This window comes from Cynara cardunculus, assembly GCF_001531365.2.
Source record: "Cynara cardunculus var. scolymus isolate 2C chromosome LG 10, CcrdV1, whole genome shotgun sequence".
NCBI lineage: Eukaryota > Viridiplantae > Streptophyta > Magnoliopsida > Asterales > Asteraceae > Cynara > Cynara cardunculus.
This window is the reverse complement of record NC_037537.1, coordinates 24,172,160-24,196,786: the sequence shown is the minus strand read 5'-3', so window position 1 is coordinate 24,196,786 and position 24,627 is coordinate 24,172,160. Positions and strand designations below refer to the sequence as shown.

At 36.6% G+C, this 24,627-nt stretch overlaps 2 protein-coding genes across 10 annotated transcripts; one reads left to right on the top strand and one right to left on the bottom strand.

Moving 5' to 3' along the window:
• Positions 1-5,323: 5,323 nt before the first annotated feature.
• Positions 5,324-15,650, top strand: LOC112519035 (DDT domain-containing protein PTM-like). Of its 5 annotated transcripts, XM_025126946.1 has the most exons (11): positions 5,324-5,436; positions 5,545-6,609; positions 7,071-7,757; positions 8,101-8,504; positions 8,577-9,340; positions 11,845-12,136; positions 12,300-12,424; positions 12,714-13,180; positions 13,267-13,295; positions 13,879-14,550; positions 14,636-15,650. In XM_025126946.1, exons 2-11 carry the CDS (start codon positions 5,696-5,698, stop codon positions 15,544-15,546), a joined length of 5,265 nt encoding a protein of 1,754 aa, XP_024982714.1. In that variant the 5' UTR covers positions 5,324-5,436; positions 5,545-5,695; the 3' UTR covers positions 15,547-15,650. The 5 variants fall into 5 exon arrangements, with proteins under 5 accessions (XP_024982714.1, XP_024982712.1, XP_024982713.1 ...); XM_025126944.1 differs by having other exon boundaries at positions 5,618-6,609; positions 8,101-9,340; XM_025126945.1 differs by having other exon boundaries at positions 8,101-9,340; positions 13,900-14,550.
• A 1,531-nt stretch (positions 15,651-17,181) lies between these two features.
• On the bottom strand, positions 17,182-22,583 carry LOC112518839 (BTB/POZ domain-containing protein At3g44820). Of its 5 annotated transcripts, none has more exons than XM_025126599.1 (6): positions 22,019-22,583; positions 21,083-21,152; positions 19,862-20,468; positions 18,731-19,332; positions 17,716-18,105; positions 17,182-17,622 (listed from the first exon to the last, which is right to left on the bottom strand). In XM_025126599.1, the coding sequence occupies exons 1-6, from the start codon at positions 22,066-22,068 to the stop codon at positions 17,536-17,538; spliced, it is 1,806 nt and encodes a 601-aa protein (XP_024982367.1). In that variant the 5' UTR covers positions 22,069-22,583; the 3' UTR covers positions 17,182-17,535. The 5 variants fall into 5 exon arrangements, with proteins under 5 accessions (XP_024982367.1, XP_024982366.1, XP_024982365.1 ...); XM_025126598.1 differs by having other exon boundaries at positions 17,182-18,105; positions 19,862-20,074; positions 20,159-20,468; XM_025126597.1 differs by having other exon boundaries at positions 17,182-18,105; positions 19,862-20,293; positions 20,369-20,468.
• Between the last annotated feature and the right edge of the window lie 2,044 nt (positions 22,584-24,627).

The following is a 24,627-nucleotide window of genomic DNA, read 5'->3' as shown; positions in this document are numbered from 1 at the left end:
CCCAAGGCAATGAATATATGACTGATTTGCGTGATCAGATTGCAAATCAATTAATGTTGAATGCTTGAAATTAATATTTGTAAGCGAACTATTTGTACGCAAACAATTATGTTAAAGACTTGTAATGACTTTTTGTTCGTTGTTGATGGTTTGTTGTTGTTTCATTTGTTGGTCCTTATTTTAATAGTGGTTTTGCTTTACGAAAATTTGACTTTTTGTTCTAAATTATGAAAATCGGTAATATGTTAATATATTGAGTATCAATATATTTTCGTAAGCAAAAAAGAATTTGAAATTATATTTAAATTTTTTGATAAATAACATTTTATGTTAGCTCTTAATACAATACATATGGTAAACAATAATTTTCAATCAGCACTTACTCCAGAAAGAGGGACATAATAGTCTTTTTGACATAATCAACACTTAATAAAAAATGTTTGGTAAACAAGAAAATCCAATCAGCACTTACTCCAGTCAGACATCTTACCACAGTCAGACCTCTTACCCCAACCAGCACTTAACAAAAAATGTTGGTAAACGGCCCATAACACCATTAATAAAATACTTTTAACTCTCGGGATATTTTGGTCTTTAAGCCTTTTTTTTCATTCTTTTACCATGTTTTTAAAAAATTGTATGATATAATATTTTTATATATTATATACGTTTCGCATCATAAAGCATTTAGGAACAAGCCTTCTTTATGTCACCAATTATCACCTATTTTTCCTTCCTTCGTCCTCTTTGATCAATCTCTCTTACGGATGACCACTGCCCCTTCACATCTATTCGTCACAACAAAAGCGACACCATGCCTCTCCTCGCCACCTTACCTGAACCGCACTGACTTGATTACCCAAATCAATCCCCACTTGAATCACGACTCTGTTTCTTATGTCTCTCTCTCTCTCTCTCTCTCTCTCTCTCTTCCCTTTTTCCTCTCTGCTATAAAATCACACAACGGCTATGGATTAAACTAGCCTTTCTCAAATCTTGTTTACTGTGTTGTGGGCATGATTATTGTGTTTTGTGTTATATCATATGAATTCTATGTGGATTCTATTATTTCGTTTTCAGGAAGAAGAAAAAAAAGATAGAGGGCCCATATTGGTTTCTTTTGAACATGATGACTAGAGAGGTTGATATGACGAATCATGTGGATATAATGTTTTATGAGGAATGCTCTGATTTATATGTATGGAATTAGGGATGGAATTAGGGCAGACATTGGGCTGGTAATGCACCCCCCCCCCCCCATTCTCGACCATGCTCCATGTTTAAGTATCTTGTCCTCACATGACCAATCACCAATGGGTTTGGGTAACCTGTTTAGTAAACAATAAATAAAAACGGGGTATTTTAAAAGTAACATAAGAAGTTAATTGTTACTAACTTAATTAACAGTATATGAAAATAAAATATATTTGTTATCTAATAATAATTGTGTATATACACACGTGTACATATATACATATACACGTATTTAACAAAAAAAATGTGTTAAGTTAAAGGTGGCTAGTGTCATTTGCTTTGCAGAATTTATCTTTCTATCTATCAGTGAGGACTTGAGTGACTCACCCTAATCAATAAGCGGGAGCAGGTATCGAGTGTTGTGAGGGCTTTGGGCTGGGAAGTGCCGAAGAAGGAGAGAGCAGGCAGCAGTGGTGAGTCGTCTTTTGTATCGCGTCAAGAAAAATGACATCCGTGACTTGCTTGCTTTGATATGAAAATTACCCTTGTCCATGCTCTGTTACTCACTAAAGCGGGGAATCCCCACCCCATTAAGGTCACGTACCCATCGGTACACGAGTACAATTCCATTATCTGTTATACCAAAACAAAACTCATTAAATTACATACAAGGATGAAAATCAAGCCAAAACTTTTATAACCATTATCTGCTATAAAATTTATTCATATATTCAATGTACTACACGCCATAATATGTCAATCTGGCCATTTTAGGCCAAAAATTAAGTATAGAATAACACTTAACGAATTTTATACAGTTAACTAGAGATTGGCAGAGTGATTAGAATACGAAGTGTCGTGACCGTATAAACAAAGTTTTCATGACAAACCTATCAAGTTGCGTTTGTTATACATTTAAGCTTTGCCGTTTATTATTGTTATAGTCACTAACTGGCGACATATATCATCCTCATTTACCTTATCATGTAACATTTTTGGTCATTAAAAAGTATTGTTGGTAAACATTTTTAATTCGGTAAGTGTTTACTGGGTAAAAGTCGTTTATATTACTTGTCGGATAAGACTCTTTAATCATTGTCATGCTTCTTACCATGTAAGATTTTCAATTTTGATCATGCTCAACCAATAAGGTATGTGATATCGACAAACATTTAATTGGTAAACATTTAATAAATGACCATTTAAAAAAAATATTATTAAAAGGTAAATATAAAATTATTTTACTAAAGATAATCTTATATGGTAATTATTTAATGATTAGATTCTTATCTTTTTTTCTTCATAATAATCATATTGAAAACATATATTATTTTACTAAAAATGATTTAATTACTATAATTGTAGAAATAGTCATATAATTAGTAAATATATTTCCTAATTATTTAATTAATATAAAATTAAAAATTAAAATAAAGTGACCGTTTTTGTATTAAATAAAAATATTAAAAAAAGAACCCAGACTTTCAAAGCTGAAATAAATAGGCGGGTAAAATAACACCACACCTAAATGATTCCCGCCAAAATCCTAATGGGTTTACTTGCTCATAACCCGTACCCTCTTGTTTTGTAGGGGAAACCAAACGAAAACTCCCCTTTTTGAGGATGGTTATCACACGGTTATCCAATCCGAGTTGACTCAGCTTTTCTTTTTTCCCTTTTATGTTTAATTTTTTAATTTGTTAAAAATTAAATGCATATTTTTTCCTTTTTTGAATAATTTTTAATTGAAGTTGGAATATTTATTTTATTAATAATTTTAAAATATATCGAGTCTATTTTACTCAACTTTTATTGACCTGTATTTAAGGTATATGATTATTTGGATAAAAAATTGATTACCGACAACCTCAACCGACTCCACCTGTCATCGAGGACACTAATTTGAGGGGGCATTTTTGACTCACTCAATGGTTGAGACTAGCCCTGAAGATGATCGAACTCATGATCTGTCTTGTATTTGGGCAAAGTCGTTTCAATCTCTTTGTCAACTGAGCTACATGACAAAGGCTTAAATCTAATTATCAGTCAAATTATTTTTGTAGAAGTAAATCAAATCAAATTCAACAAATATAATATATCACTCGAAAATAGGGTCAAAAGGGGTATGATGTACATATATTTTTTTCAACACTGAAAAGTAAAACGACTGTATCTGTAAAAACTCCAAATTATTAAAGAATTCGTTTGCAAACAGGTTTCCGGAGAGTATTCAGTGACAGTTGGGAAGTTTGTAAGTCAAAAGTTACATATAGTTTAGGATAACAAGAGTAGATGCATACTCGTTTATTTTCAACATCAGTAAATAATAAATGAACATTTATCTGCTTATCTTATACTTGATTTTATCTGGTTAATAATTTTGTTCCTTTTTATAACATCACATGCACATTGCTGATAAAAATATGTAATTTAGTTCGGGAATTCTGTCAATAAATTTCTATCACATCGGATAATGGAACATTTGAAATAGAAGGTAGCAGATAATATTCTTCCGGTATTATGATGTGTTGATTGTTACCCGAAATGCAAAAGTTGACGATAGTCACAATCTGTTGTATGCGAAGATGATTATAAGACATATGTGCCGACACATGAAAACAAACAACATATCACATAACGCCATTTACGTCAACTGTCAACATGTACAAAAATTCAATGCATCTCATAATGTTATATACGGTCAATCCATGTAGATGTCATGGACATTCGTGTCGTAAATTTTATATAATCGGTCGTTTTTGTAATCGTAGGTATACGGACCAACTTAAATCAATAAATGCACATCATCTAAAATCACGAAGTCTTGAAGTTAACAACCAGATAAACCTCTAATTAGTCTATAACTGTTTTTTTATCAAGTGTATCAGATGTTTATTTCTCTTCCAGAACTGATGCTATTGATCATTTATATCGAAATAATATTGAGGTTTTTACATACTATTTATTTTTTAAAATTATGTTAATCATATTTTCTTCGAAATTTGACCTTCATTTTTTTTATATAGATTTTATGCTTTCATTACATAATAAATATAAATTTTTTTTATTAACCTGAAAATCCAACTAGCTATGCAATCCGACTAATTTCAAGCAATCACCTGCTTTGCAGTAGCACATGTTCATTCAATTTGAACTTCCATGACCACAAGAGAATTTTTATTCATCATTGGATTTGAACCTGAGACCTCCAAGCATTTTTGACATTTGAAACTTAAACTCAAGCTAATCAGACACCACATTTATGGTTAAAATTTTTCTATTAGTTATATGGTTCTAAAATAAATATAACTTTTTTAAGGTATAATTTATTTTCAACATTATTTACAGTACATTGTAACACTTATCTGGATAAGTATGATTCACATTTTCGCATCATGAAGTTGGTTCAACTCATTTAAAAAAAGCACGAGTTAAATGCATTTCTAACTACTAATTTTATCTTCGCATAGATCAAAAACAAGACTCAGAGTTTGTTTGTTTACCTCTTAATAGTTTCATGAAGAGATATCATCTGAATTGTTAAGAGGTGAATTTGGTTTGACAAAAAAAGTCTGTCTTTTAGTAATTCTAAAACCCTTTAAATGATTTTGTATATTGAACCCCCGAACCATTCAACCTTAATTTCATTCAAAACAATTACCAAGAAATCATATTACATTTTGCACCATATCTTAAGAGTCTCTTAATCATTCTGATCATTTAATTATTCCACACCAAACGATTCAACAACTGTTCACTTTTTACATTCTCAATGCATGATTTGATCTGATTATAATATAAAAAAATAAATATAAATCACTTGTTACAAAAACATTTTGCATGAATCCCATGAATTAAGGGAATCTAAATTGTCGATACCATAGATTTTAAAAAAGGTAAAAGGAAAATCTTATAATTTTCAGATTGAGTTGTTATTAAAAGAGGGAATATATTAAACAATTAAATTTCAAAATCTGGCGAGTCAAAATCGGAATCGGACGAGTCACAAGTTGGAAGACTCGGACGATTCAAATCTAAAAACCACCATCAATATATAGAGAGGAGTGTGTACTGAAAAACCCAATATTCGTCTCCTCTGCAGGTATTTTTCTCTAGGGCTAACCTTATATACCATATCAGGGACGGATAACATATACATACACAAACATATATGCGCTTATATCTCTGAGGCAGACGAAACCCTAAGCGGGATTCTAGTGGCGGCTAACTTGTATTGACGAGGTACGATTTCATTTCTGCATCGATTTTTATGGAGTTGTAAGCTTTTTTATGCGAAAACAGCATGCTTTATAAATTACATCAATTTATGCCTGTCTTTTTTGGTTATAGCATTCGATTCAATTGTTGTTGCTCTTGAGATCTGCGAAAATCTTGAAGTTGGCATCATTATTGTTTGAATTAGGTTTGATCGGATTGTCATTTGATGCTTTAGCCCTAGAATTCACTGGAAGCGTGTTTTGGATCTAAATCGGAGGGGAGAATGGAGCCCGAGGTGGTTAAGACGGAGCGTCGAGGAAGAAAGAGGAAAAGGAAGGACGGACAAGGTGCAGATAAAACAGCAAAGAAAACAGCGGTTGAGACGAGGTCTAAAGTGTTTGTTGGGAGGTATGTGAAGAAGGAGTTTGATGGGAATGGTGTTTTTCTTGGGAAGATTGTTTCCTACGATACTGGTTTATACAGGGTTGATTATGAAGATGGGGATTGCGAGGATTTGGAGAGTGGTGAAGTGAAAGCGTTTATTATTGGAGACAAGGATATGGATGATGATTTTCATAGGAGGAAGAAGGCTCTAGATGAATACATATTGAAGAAATATGCTAAAGATGAGGTTGTTCGCTTGGATGGTGCTGCTAATAAGGTTGAAGCAGTGAGAAGCGATGGTGGTCGGGTAGGCAACAATATTGAATTAGCCAATGCTTTTAAGGTTGAAACTGTGAGGAGTGATGGTGGTGGGGTAGGCAACGGTGTTGAATTAGCCAATGCCGATAAGGTTGAAAGTTCAATTCGTGGTGGTGCATTTGAACTTAGTGGAGCTCAACCTGAGGTTGACAGTGAATCATCCAGTGATGTCAGTGATTATGAGCAGTCTGGTGATCCGGTTGAAGTTGAACGCCCTCCCGTCCCACCACCACCACAGTTGCCGCCTTCTTCAGGAAATTTTGGGGTCTCTGAGGAGCATGTGTCATACCTTCTATCCGTGTATAGTTTCTTGCGTTCATTTAGTGTTTGCTTGTTCTTAAGTCCTTTTGGACTGGATGAGTTTGTTGGTGCTCTTAATTGTTCCACCCCTAATGCACTATTGGATGCCATTCATGTTGCTCTTCTGCGTGCGTTGAAGAGTCATGTGGAAATCCTATCGTCGGAAGGCTCAGAGCTTGCATCAAAATGCCTCAGGTATTTATTTACACCATTCTTTGTTTGTTCACTTAGCGTCTGTGGTCTGTAACATGTGGTTTTAACTACATGTCAAACATAGATTTTGATGTTTGGAAAGTTCAATTCGAGAATCATAAGAGAGAATTCTTTTTACTGGTTAACTCATTTAAGTGCCTTGTACTGGTTATGCCTAGAGCAATTGGAGATCTTTAACATTATGTAACTGTAGAGCATGTAAAGTTGATTGTAGGAAGTTCAAAGCAAAAAAAAGAAAAGAAAACACACATAACTTATAAAAATAAACCAAGTATCTTCACTTGAAGGATTATTAATGGTACAACGACATCATGAACACTATTACATTAAAGATCACATTTTTTCGGCCTAACTTCTACTGAAAAGGAAGTCCCACATTAATTATTCCATAGATGCTGGCTCTCCGCTATCACAGATATTAATAAATTTCTTCTTTTGCTCAGAAGCATGGATTGGAGCTTGCTTGATTCATTAACCTGGCCAGTGTTTATACTCCAGTATCTAATGACTATGAGATATGCAGAAGGGCCTGAATGGAAAGCATTCTATGTTAGCGTTCTGGAAAAGGATTACTATACTTTATCTGCAGGCAGGAAGTTAACCATTTTGCAGCTTTTGTGTGATGATGCATTATGTTCAGCGGAACTAAGGGCAGAAATAGACATGCGTGAAGGAATTGAAGTTGGCCCAGATCCTGATGGAGTTCTTGTCTTTGCTGATGAGAGTATCCCTAGAAGAGTCCAACCGAGCTCTTCTAATCGAGAAGCCGTAAAAGATATTGCTGAAAGTCATATGAAAACACTGCCTTCTACTGCAAATTCTTTTGCTGCAAAAGCTACTGGATTATATACTGGTATTGATGTTGATGAGGATGGGAATGTTGATGAATGCCGGCTCTGTGGCATGGATGGGACTTTACTTTGCTGTGATGGATGCCCATCAGCGTATCATACCAGATGTATAGGAGTAAACAAAATGTGTATTCCTGAAGGGGCATGGTATTGTCCGGAGTGTGCAGCTAACAGAACTGGGCCAAATGTTACCAGGGTAACGACTCTTAGAGGAGCTGAGTTTTTTGGCATTGATCCTTATGAGCAAGTTTTCTTGGGCTCTTGCGACCATCTATTGGTGTATGTTCCAAATCCTCAAATATTTCTTATTGAATGTGATTTTATGTAGGATTGGTATCTCATGTACTTATATTTCCCAATTTCCCCAATTTGTGAATGTGACTTTACGAATCTCTGGGTCGGGGTAGAACTAAAACGGCTTTGGTGCATTTGGTTGAAATCATATATATAGGGTAACTTCTATATGAAGAACTACTATAAAATCTGAATGAGATATAAAACAAGATCCCTCCATTAAAAGAAATAAATAGGATGCCTGATTCCACCCCTTGGATTATTTTTCTTACTTATTTCTCATTCTGTGGAGTTGCTTTTATGATGCTTTTGTAATTAATGAATGCAGGATGAAAGCCTCGAAAAGTTCGGAACTACATATCCGATACTATTCTCCAGTTGATATTCAAAAGGTCTTGCATACACTTACATGTTCTGCTGAGTATAGGACTTTATACTTGGGGATATGCAACAGTATTATGCGATATTGGGAAATTCCTGAGCATATTTCATCTCTTGCCGACTCATTTGGAACAGATAAATTTCTCCCAAACAAAATGGTTGATGGTGAGTATTCAATTCCCTCTACTTTGTTGGCTAAGGAAAGTAGCAATGTACAGGATGTAATTGATACCGGAAATGGTAATGGTGTTGCTGAATATAACTCAAAGGATGTGATAGCTGCATGGCGGGAGGAAAATTGTAAAGAGCCAGGGTTTGGTAAAGCAACTTTGGATGAACAGGTGGTAGAAGGTAGTACCCAGCTTGGCAACTACACTAATTCTGTAGGTGCTAACACTGAAACTCTCTGGTCCACTTGTTCAGCTAGCTTGCAGCCTTTTTCCTCTGAACTAAACCAGCCGTGTTCAAGTGGCAAGTTGAGTATGAAGAATTCTGCTACATGTATCTCTGAAAATGGCAATTGCAATACCAGAAGTGATATGAATAGTGTCTGCGATGTGTCAAATATGTCCTCTCATAGCAATGGAACTAATTTACTGTCTGGTGGGCGAGGTCATGGAATTTCTGCTGATGGGTGCTTGTACATGGGTTCATCTTTCAAGCCGCAGGTGTATGTAAATGTCTACATCCATGGTGACTTTGCTGCGTCAGCTGCTGCTAGTTTAGCTATTTTATCCTCAGAAGAAAAGTTTCCATCTCAACCTCAACCTTCAAGCAGCCACAGGAAATTTATGTCTGCTAATTACTCACTTCAAACAAAAGCATTTTCACTTGCTGCTAAACGCTTTTATTGGCCAAATTATGAAAAGAAACTTGTTGAAGTCCCAAGGGAAAGATGTGGTTGGTGTCTTTCTTGCAAAGCTTCAGTTAGTAGCAGAAAAGGGTGCTTGCTGAATGCAGCTGCCTCAAATGCCATCAAAGCCGCTGCAAAGATACTTGCCTCCCTGCGCCAGTCAAAAACTATGGAGGGCAGTCTTGCTTCTATTGCAACTTATGTTATGTACATGGAAGAGAGTTTGCGTGGTCTAACAGTTGGGCCTTTCCTAAATGCAAGTTATAGAAATCAGTGGCATAAACAAGTAGAGGAAGCTGCAACTTTGGGTGAAATAAAGGCCTCCTTGCTTGAAGTGAGTATTTTATCTCTATTGTCTTTCATTTACAATGGCTGTTCTAGTACTAAATGAAGTGGTTATTTTTCTTCTTAAAGATTTTAGTCATAATGTGATAGCTTAATTTGAAGGGTAAGAAGGTGGCAAATTTACCATCTTTCCATATTCTACTCTAATGTGGTATTTTTCTTATTCTAATAAGGTTTCTTAACAAGTCTTGAGACCGTTAAATTCTTGATTTATAAATGTCCGCAAGTACTTAAATCTTTCTTTGGCCCACACCTAGCCCATACTCTTATTTGTATAGCCTTCGCTCCTTTAACAGAAAAACATCCTTTATAGAAAGTGCAAGTTTATCAGGATTCAGGAGAGAAATGTTTAAGTGGCCTTTATTTACTAAAGGAGAAAAAAAGCTAAAATGGGTACCACCTGCACAACTACTGGGTTCATAGGCACGTATAAATTTATTTTATAGAAAGTGCAAGTTTATTGGGATTCAGTAGAGAAATGCTCAAGTGGTGTTTGTTTACTAAAGGAGGAAAAGCTAAAAAGAGTACTGCCTGCAGACCTACTGGGCTTCAGTGGCACGTAAGTGGTGAATTAGGTTGAAAGTCAAAAGTTGCCAAAAGTGTGGCAGGCTCTTGAAACTAATTAATTTGAGCAATTGCTGGGATTCAAAAAGAGAGAGGGATGGAATAATCCAGGACATTTGGTTGTTGTAGGTGACGGTTGGAGAGTTATTATCCTGCTCTCTCTGAAGGAGTCACACAATGGAAATAAATTATCAAGCTGAGAAGCTTTTAGTTAATTGCATTTGTTGTAATCTGTTTCATCCTCTAAGTGGCTTTCCTTGCCCTCTAATGTATGTGGTTTAGCAAGCAAACTAGTCAACGGCAATTATTCAGAGGAGAATCTAGGGAAAAGCTCTTCACTTGTAGTAAAAGAAATTATTTTCATTTCTGCATCTCTTTTCGTTGGGAAATCAACACTTCTTTCTACCACTCTTCCTGTTAGGTCATTTTAACTGTGGAAGCTTTTTGTGAGAAGTCGGTTGAAAAATTAGTATGAAACATATTAATTTCTTGAAATTATTCTAGAAAAATAATTCACATTATCAATTTTTTAGAAGCTACCCTGGTAATGATCAGGCCTATCTATGACTTCTAGTATATGGAAATATCTTTCCTAGTAGAGGGGATCCTTTTATGTGATATTATTTAATTTGGAAGATAGTTATCTTAAGATTTTATGAAATTGCAAAATTGCTGGGTGTCGTCATTATATTTTTCCAAAATTGGGATGCTAGATTGGTAATGACACTTGGAAATCGTTTTTATTCCCTTGCATTTAAACAACTTGACAACCTAGTCATAGTTTGTCCTTGAACCTGTCAAACACATTTTCTGTAGCAAATGCGTGATGGCAAAGGTCTGGTTATGTTATTATTTTTCTCCGTTTCCCATCTCTACTTTGACTTTTGAGGGTCTCACTTCCCTTTTATTTTGGCATCATGGAAACGGGATACCCGAGATGATAACTGAGGAGCTGAAAGAAATGGCTGAAACAAACGAAACTTAGACCTCTCTATTCTTGATCTTGCCTCTGTTTATAATGAAGCCTCTATCTCTCCGCCTCTCCTATTTTCCAGTTGCATAGGGTTTGCTGGTGGGAAGGAAGGTAGGTTTTGTAATAAAACTCTCTTTTTTGTTTTTCCCTCCCTCTCCAGCCTTTGTTTTTTTTTTTTCAAGTATTGATTCTATTCCACAAAATTTCGAATTTTTCTGAAGTGTAGCTTCCTTTTCTTTGCATTCTTCAGATATACATAACCGTTTAATCTGTATTGGAACCTTTAAAATAATGATATACCCTCGTTTTGTCCGTCTAGCTGATAGCTGTAATTGGTTTGATCCCTTTTCAAGTTGGAATTCTGCCAGAGTGAGTAGACTCAGACAAGCTCTATTACACAATCTGCCATCCTTTGAGATAGTTTTAGTTACAAAACCTACCTTTCGTGCCACCAACAGGCTCTATTATACACTCCACCATCCTTATGCACTTTCCGGATATACATAATCATTTAATCCTTATCTAAAATTTGAAAATATTGGGTTCTTCTGAATGCATTCCGTACCCTTAGCATTTCATATTGGTTCAAGAAGTTTTTAATTTCTTGAAGTTGACATGTCTCAACAGAGGATGCTATGCATATGAATTCATAGAGCACTATTGCTCTTTTATTATAGAGCGAGTATTAAGGGGGAGGATGGTAGATTCTGTAATATGGACCTAAAGACAAATGTACTTTTTGCAAAGTATATACAATTGTCAGGTTTTTGATTTTGTTTTATTTTAGAATGTATCCAAATCTAAACCTAGTTGTCTTTTGAAATAAGTGGAAGCCAATAAATTATAAAAGATGTTGCTGAATGAGAATGGAGGTTGCATTCAGCTTATTATTATTATTATTATTTTACATTTATGTCCTGTGCCCATTTTGATACAATCTTATTGTTTGTATGTAGTTTGAGAGGAACATTCGCGACATTGCTTTTTCAGCGGATTGGATTAGGCTTGTAGATGATATGGGATTTGAAAATCAAGTCGCCCAAAATGCTAAAAATGCGGCAGCATCAACTCAAAGACGTGGACCGGGTAGGCGTGGTCGGAAACCAGCTATAATACTTGAAGTCACTGATGCTGATGGGAAGGATTTATCAACCAACTTTGCTTGGTGGCGAGGTGGTATGCTTTCTAAGCATATATTCCAGAAAGGGATATTACCACAGAGGATGATCAAGAATGCTGCTCGACATGGTAAACTGCAATCACCTAGATACATCTTCTAGCATCTCTCTTAATACTTGGCCATATACAATCTGTTGCCACTTGCTTGGTGTAACCTTATTGTTGTTGTTGTTTGTCATTGTTGAAATGGTTAAGAGAACGTTTAATTGATTTCTTTCACCTGTCTAATCAGGTGGTTGTGGAAAAATAAATGGTGTGCAATATGTTGACGGTGTTGAGGTTCCTAAAAGAAGCAGGCAGTTCCTCTGGCGAGCTGCAGTAGAAATGAGCAAGACTGCATCACAGCTTGCTCTTCAGGTAAACCTTTTCCTAGAAGCTGCTTGCTGGGAACATATTGAACTTTTTCTTGGAGGGTGTCCCTGGTTATGCCCTAGAACTTCCTGTTGTGACTGCAAGACATCAGCACTGATAAACTCAGTGGCCACAATTGTTGTGGACGCCTGGAATTGAGCCAGGGAAGATGGGATATTCCACCACCCTGAGCCTCAACCACTACGCCACAACCCTTGTGGTTAACATACTGAACTTCCTGTTGAAGTTTGAACCTTTTGATGCTTGTTGTTAACCATTTTCTCCCTTGCAACAGGTCAGATACCTAGACCTTCATGTGAGATGGAATGAGCTTGTTCGTCCTGAGCAGCCTCTTCAGGATGGAAAAGGTCCAGAGACAGAGGCTTCTGCTTTTAGGAATGCTTGCATTGTTGATAAGAAGGTTTTGGGAAATAAGATCAGCTACGGTGTCGTTTTTGAGAATCAAAAGCATCTTCCTTCCCGTGTTCTGAAGAATATATTGGAAGAGGAGAAAACTGGAGATGGTAAGGACAAATACTGGTTTATGGAGACGCGTATTCCTTTATATCTGATCAAAGAGTATGAGAAGGAAGTGGTGGAAGTGGTTTTGACAACTGCTGATAAACATGCGAGCACATTATCGAATTTGCACAAAAAGCAGTTAAAGGCTTCTGGAAAAAATATCTTTTCTTTTCTATCGCAGAAGAATAATAATATGGGGAAATGCCTCTGTACTTTGTGTCAACTTGATGTTCCCTTTAGGTAATGTATTATCTTCATTGTTCGTATTCTTTTTGGCCTTTGTTCTGCTGCCACCACCTTATATAGTTCTCTATTATTGTCTTCAGGTATGCTGCAAGGTGCAGTGCTTGTCAAGGTATGTTACTGACCACTTGTCCTTTCTTTGATAATCTGCACAACCACTTCTATAGTGTTGTCTAAATTCTCTTGGATACATTGTGAAAATCCTCAAATAACTGCTACCACACATAATATCATTGTGAAAACCCCAGTTCTTTTTCGAATTTGAGACAGTGCTTAAGAAGGCTGTATTGAACCAGGAAGAATGGGTACCCTATCCTGGTTATGATTTTGGAAAGAATGAGATTTTGATGAAAGAAATTAGAGGTCAACCGTGCATCAAATATTCTAGTAGTCTTGCTTTGCATTCCTTTTAGATTGTACATGTAGCTTTTATTCATATACCTTCTTGATATTTGGATTGGACAAAGAACTTTCTGGCAGATTTTATTTTTGTAGAAAGAGGGTGACACCTCTCCCATTTCCTGTCAGATTTTAGGATTGGAAATATTGCATTTTAGTAAGGTTTCAGTGGCGGGTTTATGGTGTTTGTGACATGCCTCTTTTGAAATGTTGGTTTATGGTTGTAACCATTTGGTGAAACCTTGAAGAGGGTTAATTTTTGATGCATCATCAAAGCATTTGGTTAAGATCAGTAGTTTCTGTGCCTACCTTTTCAGGTTATTGTCATGCCCAGTGTGCGGTTCGTGCAAATATTCATATGGGAGAACATGTTGAGTTCATAATCACTTGTAAACGGTGTTACAGTGAAAAGGTTGTCACACCTCAAAATGAAATTGTTGGCGATTCTCCTACTAGTCCTTTGCTCATGCAAGGGCCAGAAAGCCAACATCCAGCAACAGTCATCAAAGGGGGAAAGCAAAATGGTTATGGAAGGCCGTTAGAATACTTGAATCAATCATCTGAGAAGAATTCTACAACCAGTAATCGGAAAACCAATAGAAGTGGAAAGCAAAATGGTAAAAGGCGTCTATCAGAATCTGTTGACCAATCATCCGAGAAGAAGAATGGTTTAAGGCCTCCACTAGAATCATCTGAGAAGCCGAATGGCATACGGCCTCCATTAGAATCATCTGAGAATAAGCTAACAACTAATGATTCTAATGTGGGGAAGAAAAAAAGCAAAACCAAGTTATCGTGGGGCTTGATATGGAAGACGAAGGACCCAGAGGAAACAGGAATCGACTTCAGGTTAAAGAACTTGCTTTTGAAGGGCAATCCGAATGGGAATCTGTTGGCACCTGTGTGCCACCTCTGTACGAAGCCATATAACTCAGATTTGATGTATATTCGATGTACGAACTGCGATAGTAAGTCTCTTGATCGTTTGACTTCATCTATTTAATGATCTGTAAAGTATAATTACTAATGGATTGAGCTTATGTTCACTTGCAGGATGGTATCATGCTGAAGCAGTTGAGTTGAAGGAGTCAAAAATTATGGAGTTGCTGGGGTTCAAATGTTGTCGGTGTCGCAGGATACGTATACCTCTCTGTCCTTATATGGATCCTGAAACCAGAAGGAAATTGGAGGCAAAGAAGAAACCCCAGTTCAAGAAGAAAAAGCCGAAAAATTCAGAACCAGTTTCCAACTGTGAAACCAACAGTGAACAAGTGAATGAATTGGAACCTGATGCTAATTCAGCCTTTGACACAGAGGAGGCTATAAATGTTGAAGAGGACGATCCTCTGTATTCTTCCCCGACGATTGAGCCAGTCAATGACCGACATTTTGAAGTGTCTAGTCCTGGTCCTGGTCCTGGGTCTGTGCCGAAGAAGCTACAGGTCAGGAGGCAGATAAAGTCTGAGAAGGAATCAGATGGATGTTCAGCAAATTTTGAACCGCCAACAGGAAACAACCCGAACCCTGGAGTGGAATCATCATCTCCTGTAGTGGAATGGGACGTTTCTACAAATGGATTTGAAGATGACATGATGTTTGACTACGAGGATCTTAACTACGAGGACATGGAATTCGAACCACAGACGTATTTCTCGTTCAACGAGTTGCTTGCATCCGACAGTAACGATCCACCAGCAGACACGACTGGGGATTCGGTTGCAGCAGAGGAGGATTGTAACCACCCTGAACAGTACCAAATGGGAATAACATACGATGAACAAGAGCCAATGTTCTCTGTGGATTCCGCTTGTAACGTGTGTTCACTAACCGAACCATGCCCAGATTTATACTGTGAAACCTGTGGTCTATGGATTCACCAACATTGCTCACCATGGGATGATGAACCACCATCTTTGGAGACAGATGGTGCCTGGAAATGTGGCCATTGTAGAGAATGGCGATAGTAATGTGTATGGTTGATTGATTGATTAGATGGAATGGAATGGAATGGGGGAATGGCTGGAATCAGTATTGGTTTGGAGTTGGAAAAGAAAGAATTTGGTTGATATATACTTGTTTCTGTGTTGTGGTTATTTGGTTTTGTGGTGGGGGAGTTTTATACCATTTTGATAAGCACAGGTTTTTATTGCTTATCGTATTCTTCATGGGTTGGTTTGCTCTGTAAGTTAATGAGCTTAAACCTGATTATTTATTTGGTCGTATGAAATTTTGGTAGACTTCATTTCAAACTAGAAAAAAAGGGACATTTTTGCACTTTGTGTTTTCTTCCAAGTTTTGGTTGTTCAGAAAATGATGTTTTTCTCTTATGCGTAAAACAAATTGGTGGCACTTCGTTTTTTGGTTGTTGATTAATTAATAATTTACCTTACCGGGTAAGATTCTAGTACATCAAAACGGCATAGTATGTAACAACTTATCCGGTAAGCACTAACCGCCTAAGTGTCGTCACCGTCACTTATTGGGTAAGATTCTTGGTCCTTGCCATGTATATTCGATAAAATAAGTGACCTAGTAAGTGTTTAAACAACCCCCAAGTTGAAATGGGTGCGGGAAAATACAACCACCTGCTTGGACGAGCTACACCGAATCACCAAATGACAACAGAAGATCTGCAAAATACAACTCCAATTCCACCAAAAATATAGATTTCATTTTCTACAAACTTCAGAAATGTGCACAAGAAGACTCACTATCTGCATAGCAGAAACACATAAGCTACAATGTAGGGCACTTGCATCTTTCGCTGTACCAGACTTTTACCAAATTATGAACTCCAAGACTGTAGACAAAAGGGGGACCAGAAAGCAAACTGCGGTTCCAACTTTAAACAAAAATGGTGATCAGTGTTATAGTCCCACATTGGCTAGACTTGGACACTTTCTATTCAATATACATTGGAACCTCCCTTTTTTCTTTAAGGGCTTATGGAGAGTAAATTAACGGGGTTCCACAAGTCAAATGGTATTAGAACCAATGTGTACCATCTGGGATGTCTTTTGGATGAGCGTGCTAGAATCCCATATCGGTTAGACTTGGACACTTTCTCTTCGATATATATTGGAACCCCCTTCTCTCCCCAAGGGCTGCAAGCCAGCTAGCAGTAGTACAGTAAGCCAGTCTTATTCATGGTTGATTAGAATTCGCTTGAACCCTTGAAAGAAATCTCAATCATCACTCAAATAGGTCGAAAGCCCTCCAAATACAAGAACCATCTTGCATGTCCCAACTCCATGCTTGCCCCACGGAGTCACTTTGGGTGCACTTGGTAAGCGGGACAGTACAGTATAGGATAAAACAAAAACGTGTTGTCTCATGTTTTATGCAACACTACACTAGGACTAGACAGGACTGAGTGGAACGAAAATGCATTTTTTTTGTCCCACGAAAATAGATGGAACAAAAATCAGGGAGATTGACATGACAAGCTTGGCAAATTACTAAAGTACCCATGTCGAATTAATACCCCTAAAACCTTCCACCATTCTTTCACCCCCTCACTCTCCCCCGTCTAGTCCTGTTTAGTGTTGTCAGCGTACCAAATGCACCGTGTGTGTGTTTAAGAGAGAGACAGAGAGCCAGAGGGGAAAGAAAAATCTCTTACTATTCAAATAAACAAACTTATATGATTTTTGGGGACTGAACAGGTATAAGCTATACATATATATATATATATATGTATGTAATTTAGTATTACAGTTTCATCGCACACCTGTGTTATATACTTCAACTGAAGCTGCAACAGTTGACAAAGAATGTGCAGGAGACGGGGAAAATCCATAACAGATGTCCACATCCATCATATCTAAACATCCAGGATGGATTTTCTGGTGTCGTCAACCATTGAAATCGCGGTTTCAAGTAAAACAATATCTCCCCTTCTTGGGTTCTTCAACTTTCTTCCATTTGTCTACTTTATTACACTGAAAGAAACTTCAACGATGTTTGGAATGATGGGAGGCTCGTGGCTGGTCCGTTGACCCCCTTGGGGTAGCGGGCCCCGTGCTTTCCACAACGTCTTCCTGAACATTTGATGACCGAGGAAGGAGTTTGCAGTTTCCAAACGTTCTTGAAAGAAACCACGGAGATTCAAGAGAGTTATGTGTTCTACTTACCCTTTTCATTTCTTGCCTCATTCTATTGAACTCTTCTTCAAGTTCTCCAACTCTAGACCTCAATCTTTCCATGCTCACTCTCATTACTTGGTTTTCACGCACGATGGTCACCCAGCCATCTCTCTGTACAATTTGGCCAGCCATTGCGGTGCTGCCACTTAGCACAATATTCATTGGACCAGTTGAGGGATTCTCGTTATCCAACACATTAACGCAGCCAGCTAGAGCGGTTCTCAGCTGCATCTGCTCAAAAAACAGCACTTGGAGGACAACTCTAAGTGGGAGGTGCTGGTTTTGAGAAGCATGAGCACAAGCATCAATGGAAAGCTTCTGATAGTTGATGATGTTGCAAAGCTCTTCTTTTTCTTTGTCCGGTAGCCACGGGTGGACCTGCATGATGGAATTTCATTTCATTAAGCTTTTTGTTGAGTGTTATAAGGGGTTGTTTGATTTTTTTTCTATTAAGCTCTTAAGCCCTGTATCCATTAAGCCATGTATTACCATTAAGCTATCTGGATGAATAAGATAAATCGTTGTTTAATTTGGTCCTGAATAACAAAAAGTTACGATTATAACCTTTGTGTAGATAAGTGCTCAATGAAATATATTTGTTTGATAAATCTTTTGAATGACAAAAAATACGTAAAAATTTATGAATTATTTAAAATAACATAAATTCAACCAGTTCATCACACAATACTTAATAACTTAAAATATACTTAAAACAATGCAACATCATTGTTTGAATAAAATTTTTAATTTATGAATTTGCTAGCAGACTAATTAATTTTTAACGAGACATAGGATTAAAAATTGTATAACAAGGGTAATTTGGAAAAAAGAAAATCCTAGCTTAATCCACAAAGATAGGGTGGGATGGCTGAACAAGTTAAGCCCAACTCTTAGTATTAAGTTAAAACAAAAAACTTTAATATAGCTTAATCAATTAAGCTAAGATCATTAACTTATTAAGTTGAAATTACTCAAAGAGAGAGAAAGAGTTCAAGCAACAGACCTTAAAATATACATCCAACGCTCTATACAGCCCGTCATTCAGAGATCTTGAGGATTCAGGAAGAGCCTCTGCTAACGATCGAATCTTTTCAGGTTTCAAGTTCACATCAGATGCAACCTCTGCCATATAACTGTCTACAAGCTTTGAAACTTTCCTCAATGGTCCAGATGATTGCGACACTTCTGAAGCAATTGATGGTGGAGAAAAAGTAGTAACCGTTTGTTCGGAAGTCAAGAAATGATTGATTATCCTTTCTACACAATCACTGTTATATAAAGTATCAGAATCCGAATAGGTAGGAATCAATAAGCCATCTAATGTAGCAAGCTCCAACTGCATTCCTATCTTCCTTTCAAGCGAGTTTTGACACTTACCATTAACACCCAAAATCAAAGCAACACGTAAAAGTGCCAACAAGAAACGACAGAAAGACTTGCCCTTTTTTTCAGGAAGCAGTTTTACAACGCTTTCCAGTAGAACTCGCTGATCGACAATGGCCGGTTTCATGCTAAAGCTTGCAATTGATCTAGCTTTGGTACTCTGCCCCCCTTGCCATCTGCCTAAGCCATGAAGATACTTTCTAGAATAGTACATAATAGCTCCTGTAAAATGAGGAAAATCCTGGAATAAAGTCAGAAGGGAACAAGTAGTGCATAATTTAAGACAATGTAAGTACGACAAGACAGAACAGCCAAAAACTTGTTTTTCTCACGTTTGGAGCAACAATTATCCTGAGATAGGACAGGACTGAGTCAAGAAAATAGGTGGAAGAAAAATCAGGGAGATGCGACAAGATTGTTAAATTACTAAACTACCCATGTCAAATTAAAACCTTAAAACCTTCCACAATTATTTCACTCGCCTACCTCACTCTCGCCGGTTGTGTCTTGTCCAGTCTTATTCGCATACCAAACCGACTCTAAAGTCTGTTACTATTTTGCAGGGGTCCTACCATTAGGAGTCGTATTATTACGTTAAAAAGAACATTTTTTAGTATATATAGTTCACATGACTTAAGGTGCCATAGTGTAAAAAATGCAAAGTTTCTCCCCTGCAAATGTACCTTTATCCTGTGGTTTTTCAAGAAAAACAAGGGGAGAAAATATAATATAAAAGGGATCATCATGGCACCTGTTAACTTTTCAGGTCGAATGCCCCTAGCTTCCATCGTCTTTATAAGCCTCTCAAACAAAGGCACACCAAGATACGATATATCTTCAAACCACCAATCGGATTCTGAACTTCTGATTCTTGCACCAGTATTGATTCCATTCCATAAAATGCTACCTCCAGGGCTCTGTAAGCGGCCGTACATCATCATTGGCCACCCAAACAAACTGGGATCTGTACAAGCCATCATCGATATAGCTTTCAAGCATTTACTAATTATCTGGAGATTATCCGCTTCTGTCATAACGGTCTCACAACTTTGAAGAGCAACCATGCAATCCTTCCAGTTTTTTAGTACGGTCTTATGGAAGTAATTCTCTGCCCTTCCAAATAAGTTGTCATCTCCATACTCATCAAACATCTCAAGATAGCCTGCCACACAATACACGATAACTATATTCCTTGGTGTAAGTTCCACACGGACACCATAACAGAATTTAGCCGCCACCAAATATGCATTGGCCCCACCAGGAATATTTTCTAGGGTAATGGTGCAAGAACCTTGATCGGTATTTTGAGTTTCTTCAATTAGCTTTTCTATTTTCCCACATCTCGATGATAGGGGAAACTGAAAAAGAAACATGCAGTTAAAGAAATTTGATATTAGTAACTTACATGGGATAAGAAACCATATGCATAGGAAGCAGAAACCCGTGCTATGATTGTAGAAGCACATTTCTAGGAGAGACAAATAGATTTGATAGATTATAGAAAAAGGAGTTTATTTTTTTTTTCATATTTATGTTCTTAGTTATAGAATGGCATAGAGTTTACTTTTGAATATCAGGTGATGATAGTAGCAGTGGTTTTGTGATGAAAACTGTGAGAATATATGTGGAACCTTGTTAGATTATTCTCCAAAAGAGCCCTTTCAGGAGAGAAGGGAGGTCCCAGCATGAGGAGAAATGGTCCAAGTAGCCAACGTGAGACTCCAGCACGCCCCCTCCCACAGAGGCTTGATGGGAATAGATTGTCCCAAAGTACACAGGTACAGATTGCCCAAAGTGTCGAGTCCCTAAGGTGGTAGACCTTTAGCTCTGATACCATATTGTTTTATAAAAATGAGCACACAACACTATATGATAACCTATGGCTTTTAATGAGTTATAACAAATGCAAAGCAATAGCATATTTCTGGAGCTATGTACTTACAGGCTTACAGCTAATGTGAAGAAACATTACCTTGTGAAGATGGAAGTTTACGTTGTCTATAACAATGGTGATATCGCTTGGCAACCCTGCATTACAAAACCTGACACAAACAAACCAAAAATTTTTAGCCAAACCACCTACTCCAATGCTTATGTGCTAGATAGCAATCCCAAGTCCATATACAATTTGACTTCATATGATTGACGAACACCCTCCTCGCTAAAGTGAATTCAAGACCAAAAAAGGACAACCACATTAACTAGTGAAACGAAGGCTACTATCTAGGGGTTTGAGAAGGGATATTCATCTTGATGACCTTCTCCAAAAGCTCGTTTTGCAAATTGACCCTCTAATATATTTCTATGGTTTACTGGAGCATGCTGTTTTAAATCAAATGCAGGTTGTCTTGAACAAGGGGCATGCTGTTTTGAACCAGGAGCAGGTCAAACGAATGTTAATTAAGATAAAAAATTTAGGTCATGATACTAATGAAAAACTCATTTAAGATCATTTATCCAAAGGACCCAGTGGGAGAAGAACTGTCCCTTAAAAGAAGTTCAGCTCATTGACTTTCATCTGACCTGCCCTCTTTAAAACAGTCTTCCTATGGTTCAGCCAGCTACAGTAAAAACTTAGAAATACACCAGAGAATTAGATAATTAAATTCAGTTTTTAAGAAGGGTCATTAAGCTAAATAGCCCCTCTGCATGCATCCATTTCAGATACTATTCAGATAACTCAAATCCATTTGAAACCATGACCTAAAGATTATATCGCTATCTGATGCATCCACCAAATACACTTGCTTTCCTGAATTCTAAAGAATTTACCAAATGTTTTTTCAAGTGTAAATTGAATTCCAATAAACTCATGAGATAGGTATAACATACGGTAATGATCACCAATTGAACCAAAAGCCAGTGTAATAAAAACATTCAGTTATAGAGAGATAGAGCGAGGGGTTACCAGTCATTGGCTTCATTATAGAACCCCAAAGCTTTTCGAGCAGGAGCCATGGCTGATCTTTATTTCCCTGATCCAGAACATCAAAAACCCATCATCTACAATCACTCCAATTTCTTATTCCAAAAACACCACCCATAAAAAGATAGCCGACAAAACTTAAAAGAATCAAGAAACTGAGTCATCAAACCCAGTCGGGTCGGATCATTCTTTGTAGATGACAGAGGAAAAGCAATAATGATGTCTTCTTCTATACAATACAGCTAGTAAGCTTTTTTATGTTTTCTATTTGGGGGGGAGGGGGTTTCCATAAAAAAAAAAAGATCTTTGGAGTGCCATGGGACAACCCCAACATCATTTAATCACACCCACCCCAGCAACCAAAATGGTCCCATTTAATATTTGAAACCAAAGCAAATAAATTAAAGAGAAACTACAGGAATGCTTTCAAGATTCCTGCTTTTGAGTCAACACCCATCTACTACAAAACACAGCCACCGCTACAAGATAAACAGATTCCCACACTCAAAGACGTGTCTTTTAGTATTTGTATGTGGATATTGAGTGGGGTATTTCATTGGTGCTGGCTTTAGAACGAATTTTGAACACAACTGACACTGCTAATGATAAGAGAGAGATGGCCGGCGCGGTGTGTCTTGTGCGAGTGAGGAATTTTGTCGAACACGTTGAGTGCAGTTACCGAAAAGCCTTGGATCCAACGACAATCGTACATTTATTCCTTTAAATAAGTATGTAAATATAAAAAATCCACATAAAAGTTTAATCTTGTTCACTAATTTTTGAAATAATCCAGAGAATAAGTCGATTATTTATATTTAAGGGGCTGTTTGTCAATTGATGAATAGTTTGATGCAGAATGATTAATAGACTATCATGATATAATGCAAAATGAAATATAATTGTTTGATAATTGTGTACAATGAAATTAGGGTTCTTAATGATTAACATAGATCCATTATACAAAATCATTCAGAAGGTTTTGGAACCATTAAGAGGCAGACTTTTTTTTTGTCAAACAAGATTCACCTCTTAACGATTCAGATGTTGCCTCTTAATAAAACTATTAAGAAGTAAACAAACAACCTCTTACATATTTAAACGCTTACCTCTTAATCATCAAAGAAGATGGTTTGGATTCCAATAGAAACACTTTTTTTTCCTTATAAAAAATGGTAATAATAATTTTGGATCGTTAGATCATGTTGAAAATGTGATTAGTTGTGATAAAATACACGGCAACAATCATGTAATAATATACAATATCAACCACTTGGTTGTGACGTTACAGGTGCTATTAAGGGGTCGTTTACCTAATTGTTTACCCGGTAAACACTTATCGATAGGAGTCAACACTATGATTTATTTTGATGCATAAGATTTTAGTACATCAAAACATATCGAGTGCAACAATTTAATGGGTAAACGCTTACCTAGATAAGAATCGTCATCCTCACTTACCGGGTAAGACTCTTTATCATTTTTATCGCTCTTACCGGGTAAGATTTTTGGCATTTCTCATGTTCATCCGATAAGGAAATTTATCCGGTAAGCACTTACTAAGTAAGTGTTTAATAAACGACCCCTAAAACTCTTGTAATCATGGAGTTTCACCAATGATGAATCCAGACTATTTGTGGTCTGTTAAGGTATTTGCAGTGCATGTACTCTTGCCTATAAACCCAAGGTTACACAAAAAAGAAACGATAGGATAAATTACAAATATCGTCCTTGTGGTAACTGAAAATTTTGAAACGAAATAATTACATAACAAGGTCATCATGGTTTCATTTTTGTTATAGATTGGGATATTTGTCTTAATGTCATGGGTTGTTTGTTTACCTCTTAATAGTTTCATTAAGAGGTGAATTTTGTTTGGTAAAAAAAAATGCCATGCCTCTTAATGTTCTAAAACCATCTGAATAATTTTGTATCATAGGTCTCCCTCAACCATTCAACGCCATATGGTCATTGTAAACAATTACCAAATAATTATATTTCATTTTGCAGTATATTATGAGAGCTTCATAATCATTATGACCATTTAATCATTCTGCACCAACCATTCAGCAACTATCAAACAACCCCTTAACTGATACTCCGTTAAATCAAGGGTAATATCGTCTTTGTATAATTTATATACTTTTCTTTTTTATAGTTTTACTTATTATAAATAATATCTATACTATAATATAAAACATTTGACAAAAACTCTTAAAAATCATTTTTTATACATGAAATACTGCTTAATTGTTTATTGATGCATATTACTTAAAATTCAACCAAGTAAATTATGCATAAGTACAACTTATGATTACAAGTAGATGGCGAAACGAAGGAGCTCTTTGTTTATCTCTTAATAATTTATTAAGATGCAGAATCTTAATCGCTAAGAGGTGAATCTTGTTTGATGAAAAAATAAAGTCTACCTCTCAATGGTTCTAAAACCCTCCGAATGATTTTGTATTTTTGGCTTCCCTTAACCATTCAGCGTCCTAATTTCATTTTAAACAATTACCAAACAATTATATTTCATTTTGCACTATATCATAAAGACTCTTAATCATTCTGACCACTTAATCATTATGCACTAA

What these genes read in the sequence shown, in the direction of transcription:
- LOC112519035 (XM_025126944.1), top strand. Translation starts at nt 5,696, where the DNA reads ATGGAGCCCGAGGTGGTTAAGACGGAGCGTCGAGGAAGAAAGAGGAAA. An exon ending in TAAAGGCCTCCTTGCTTGAA is followed by an intron (nt 9,341 to 11,844) that starts GTGAGTATTTTA and finishes GTTTGTATGTAG; the next exon opens with TTTGAGAGGAACATTCGCGA. An exon ending in CAACTTGATGTTCCCTTTAG is followed by an intron (nt 13,181 to 13,266) that starts GTAATGTATTAT and finishes TATTGTCTTCAG; the next exon opens with GTATGCTGCAAGGTGCAGTG.
- LOC112518839 (XM_025126596.1), bottom strand. Translation starts at nt 22,068, where the DNA reads ATGGCTCCTGCTCGAAAAGCTTTGGGGTTCTATAATGAAGCCAATGAC. An exon ending in TATAATGAAGCCAATGACTG is followed by an intron (nt 21,153 to 22,018) that starts GTAACCCCTCGC and finishes TGTTTGTGTCAG; the next exon opens with GTTTTGTAATGCAGGGTTGC. An exon ending in CGTTGGATGTATATTTTAAG is followed by an intron (nt 18,106 to 18,730) that starts GTCTGTTGCTTG and finishes TCCATCATGCAG; the next exon opens with GTCCACCCGTGGCTACCGGA.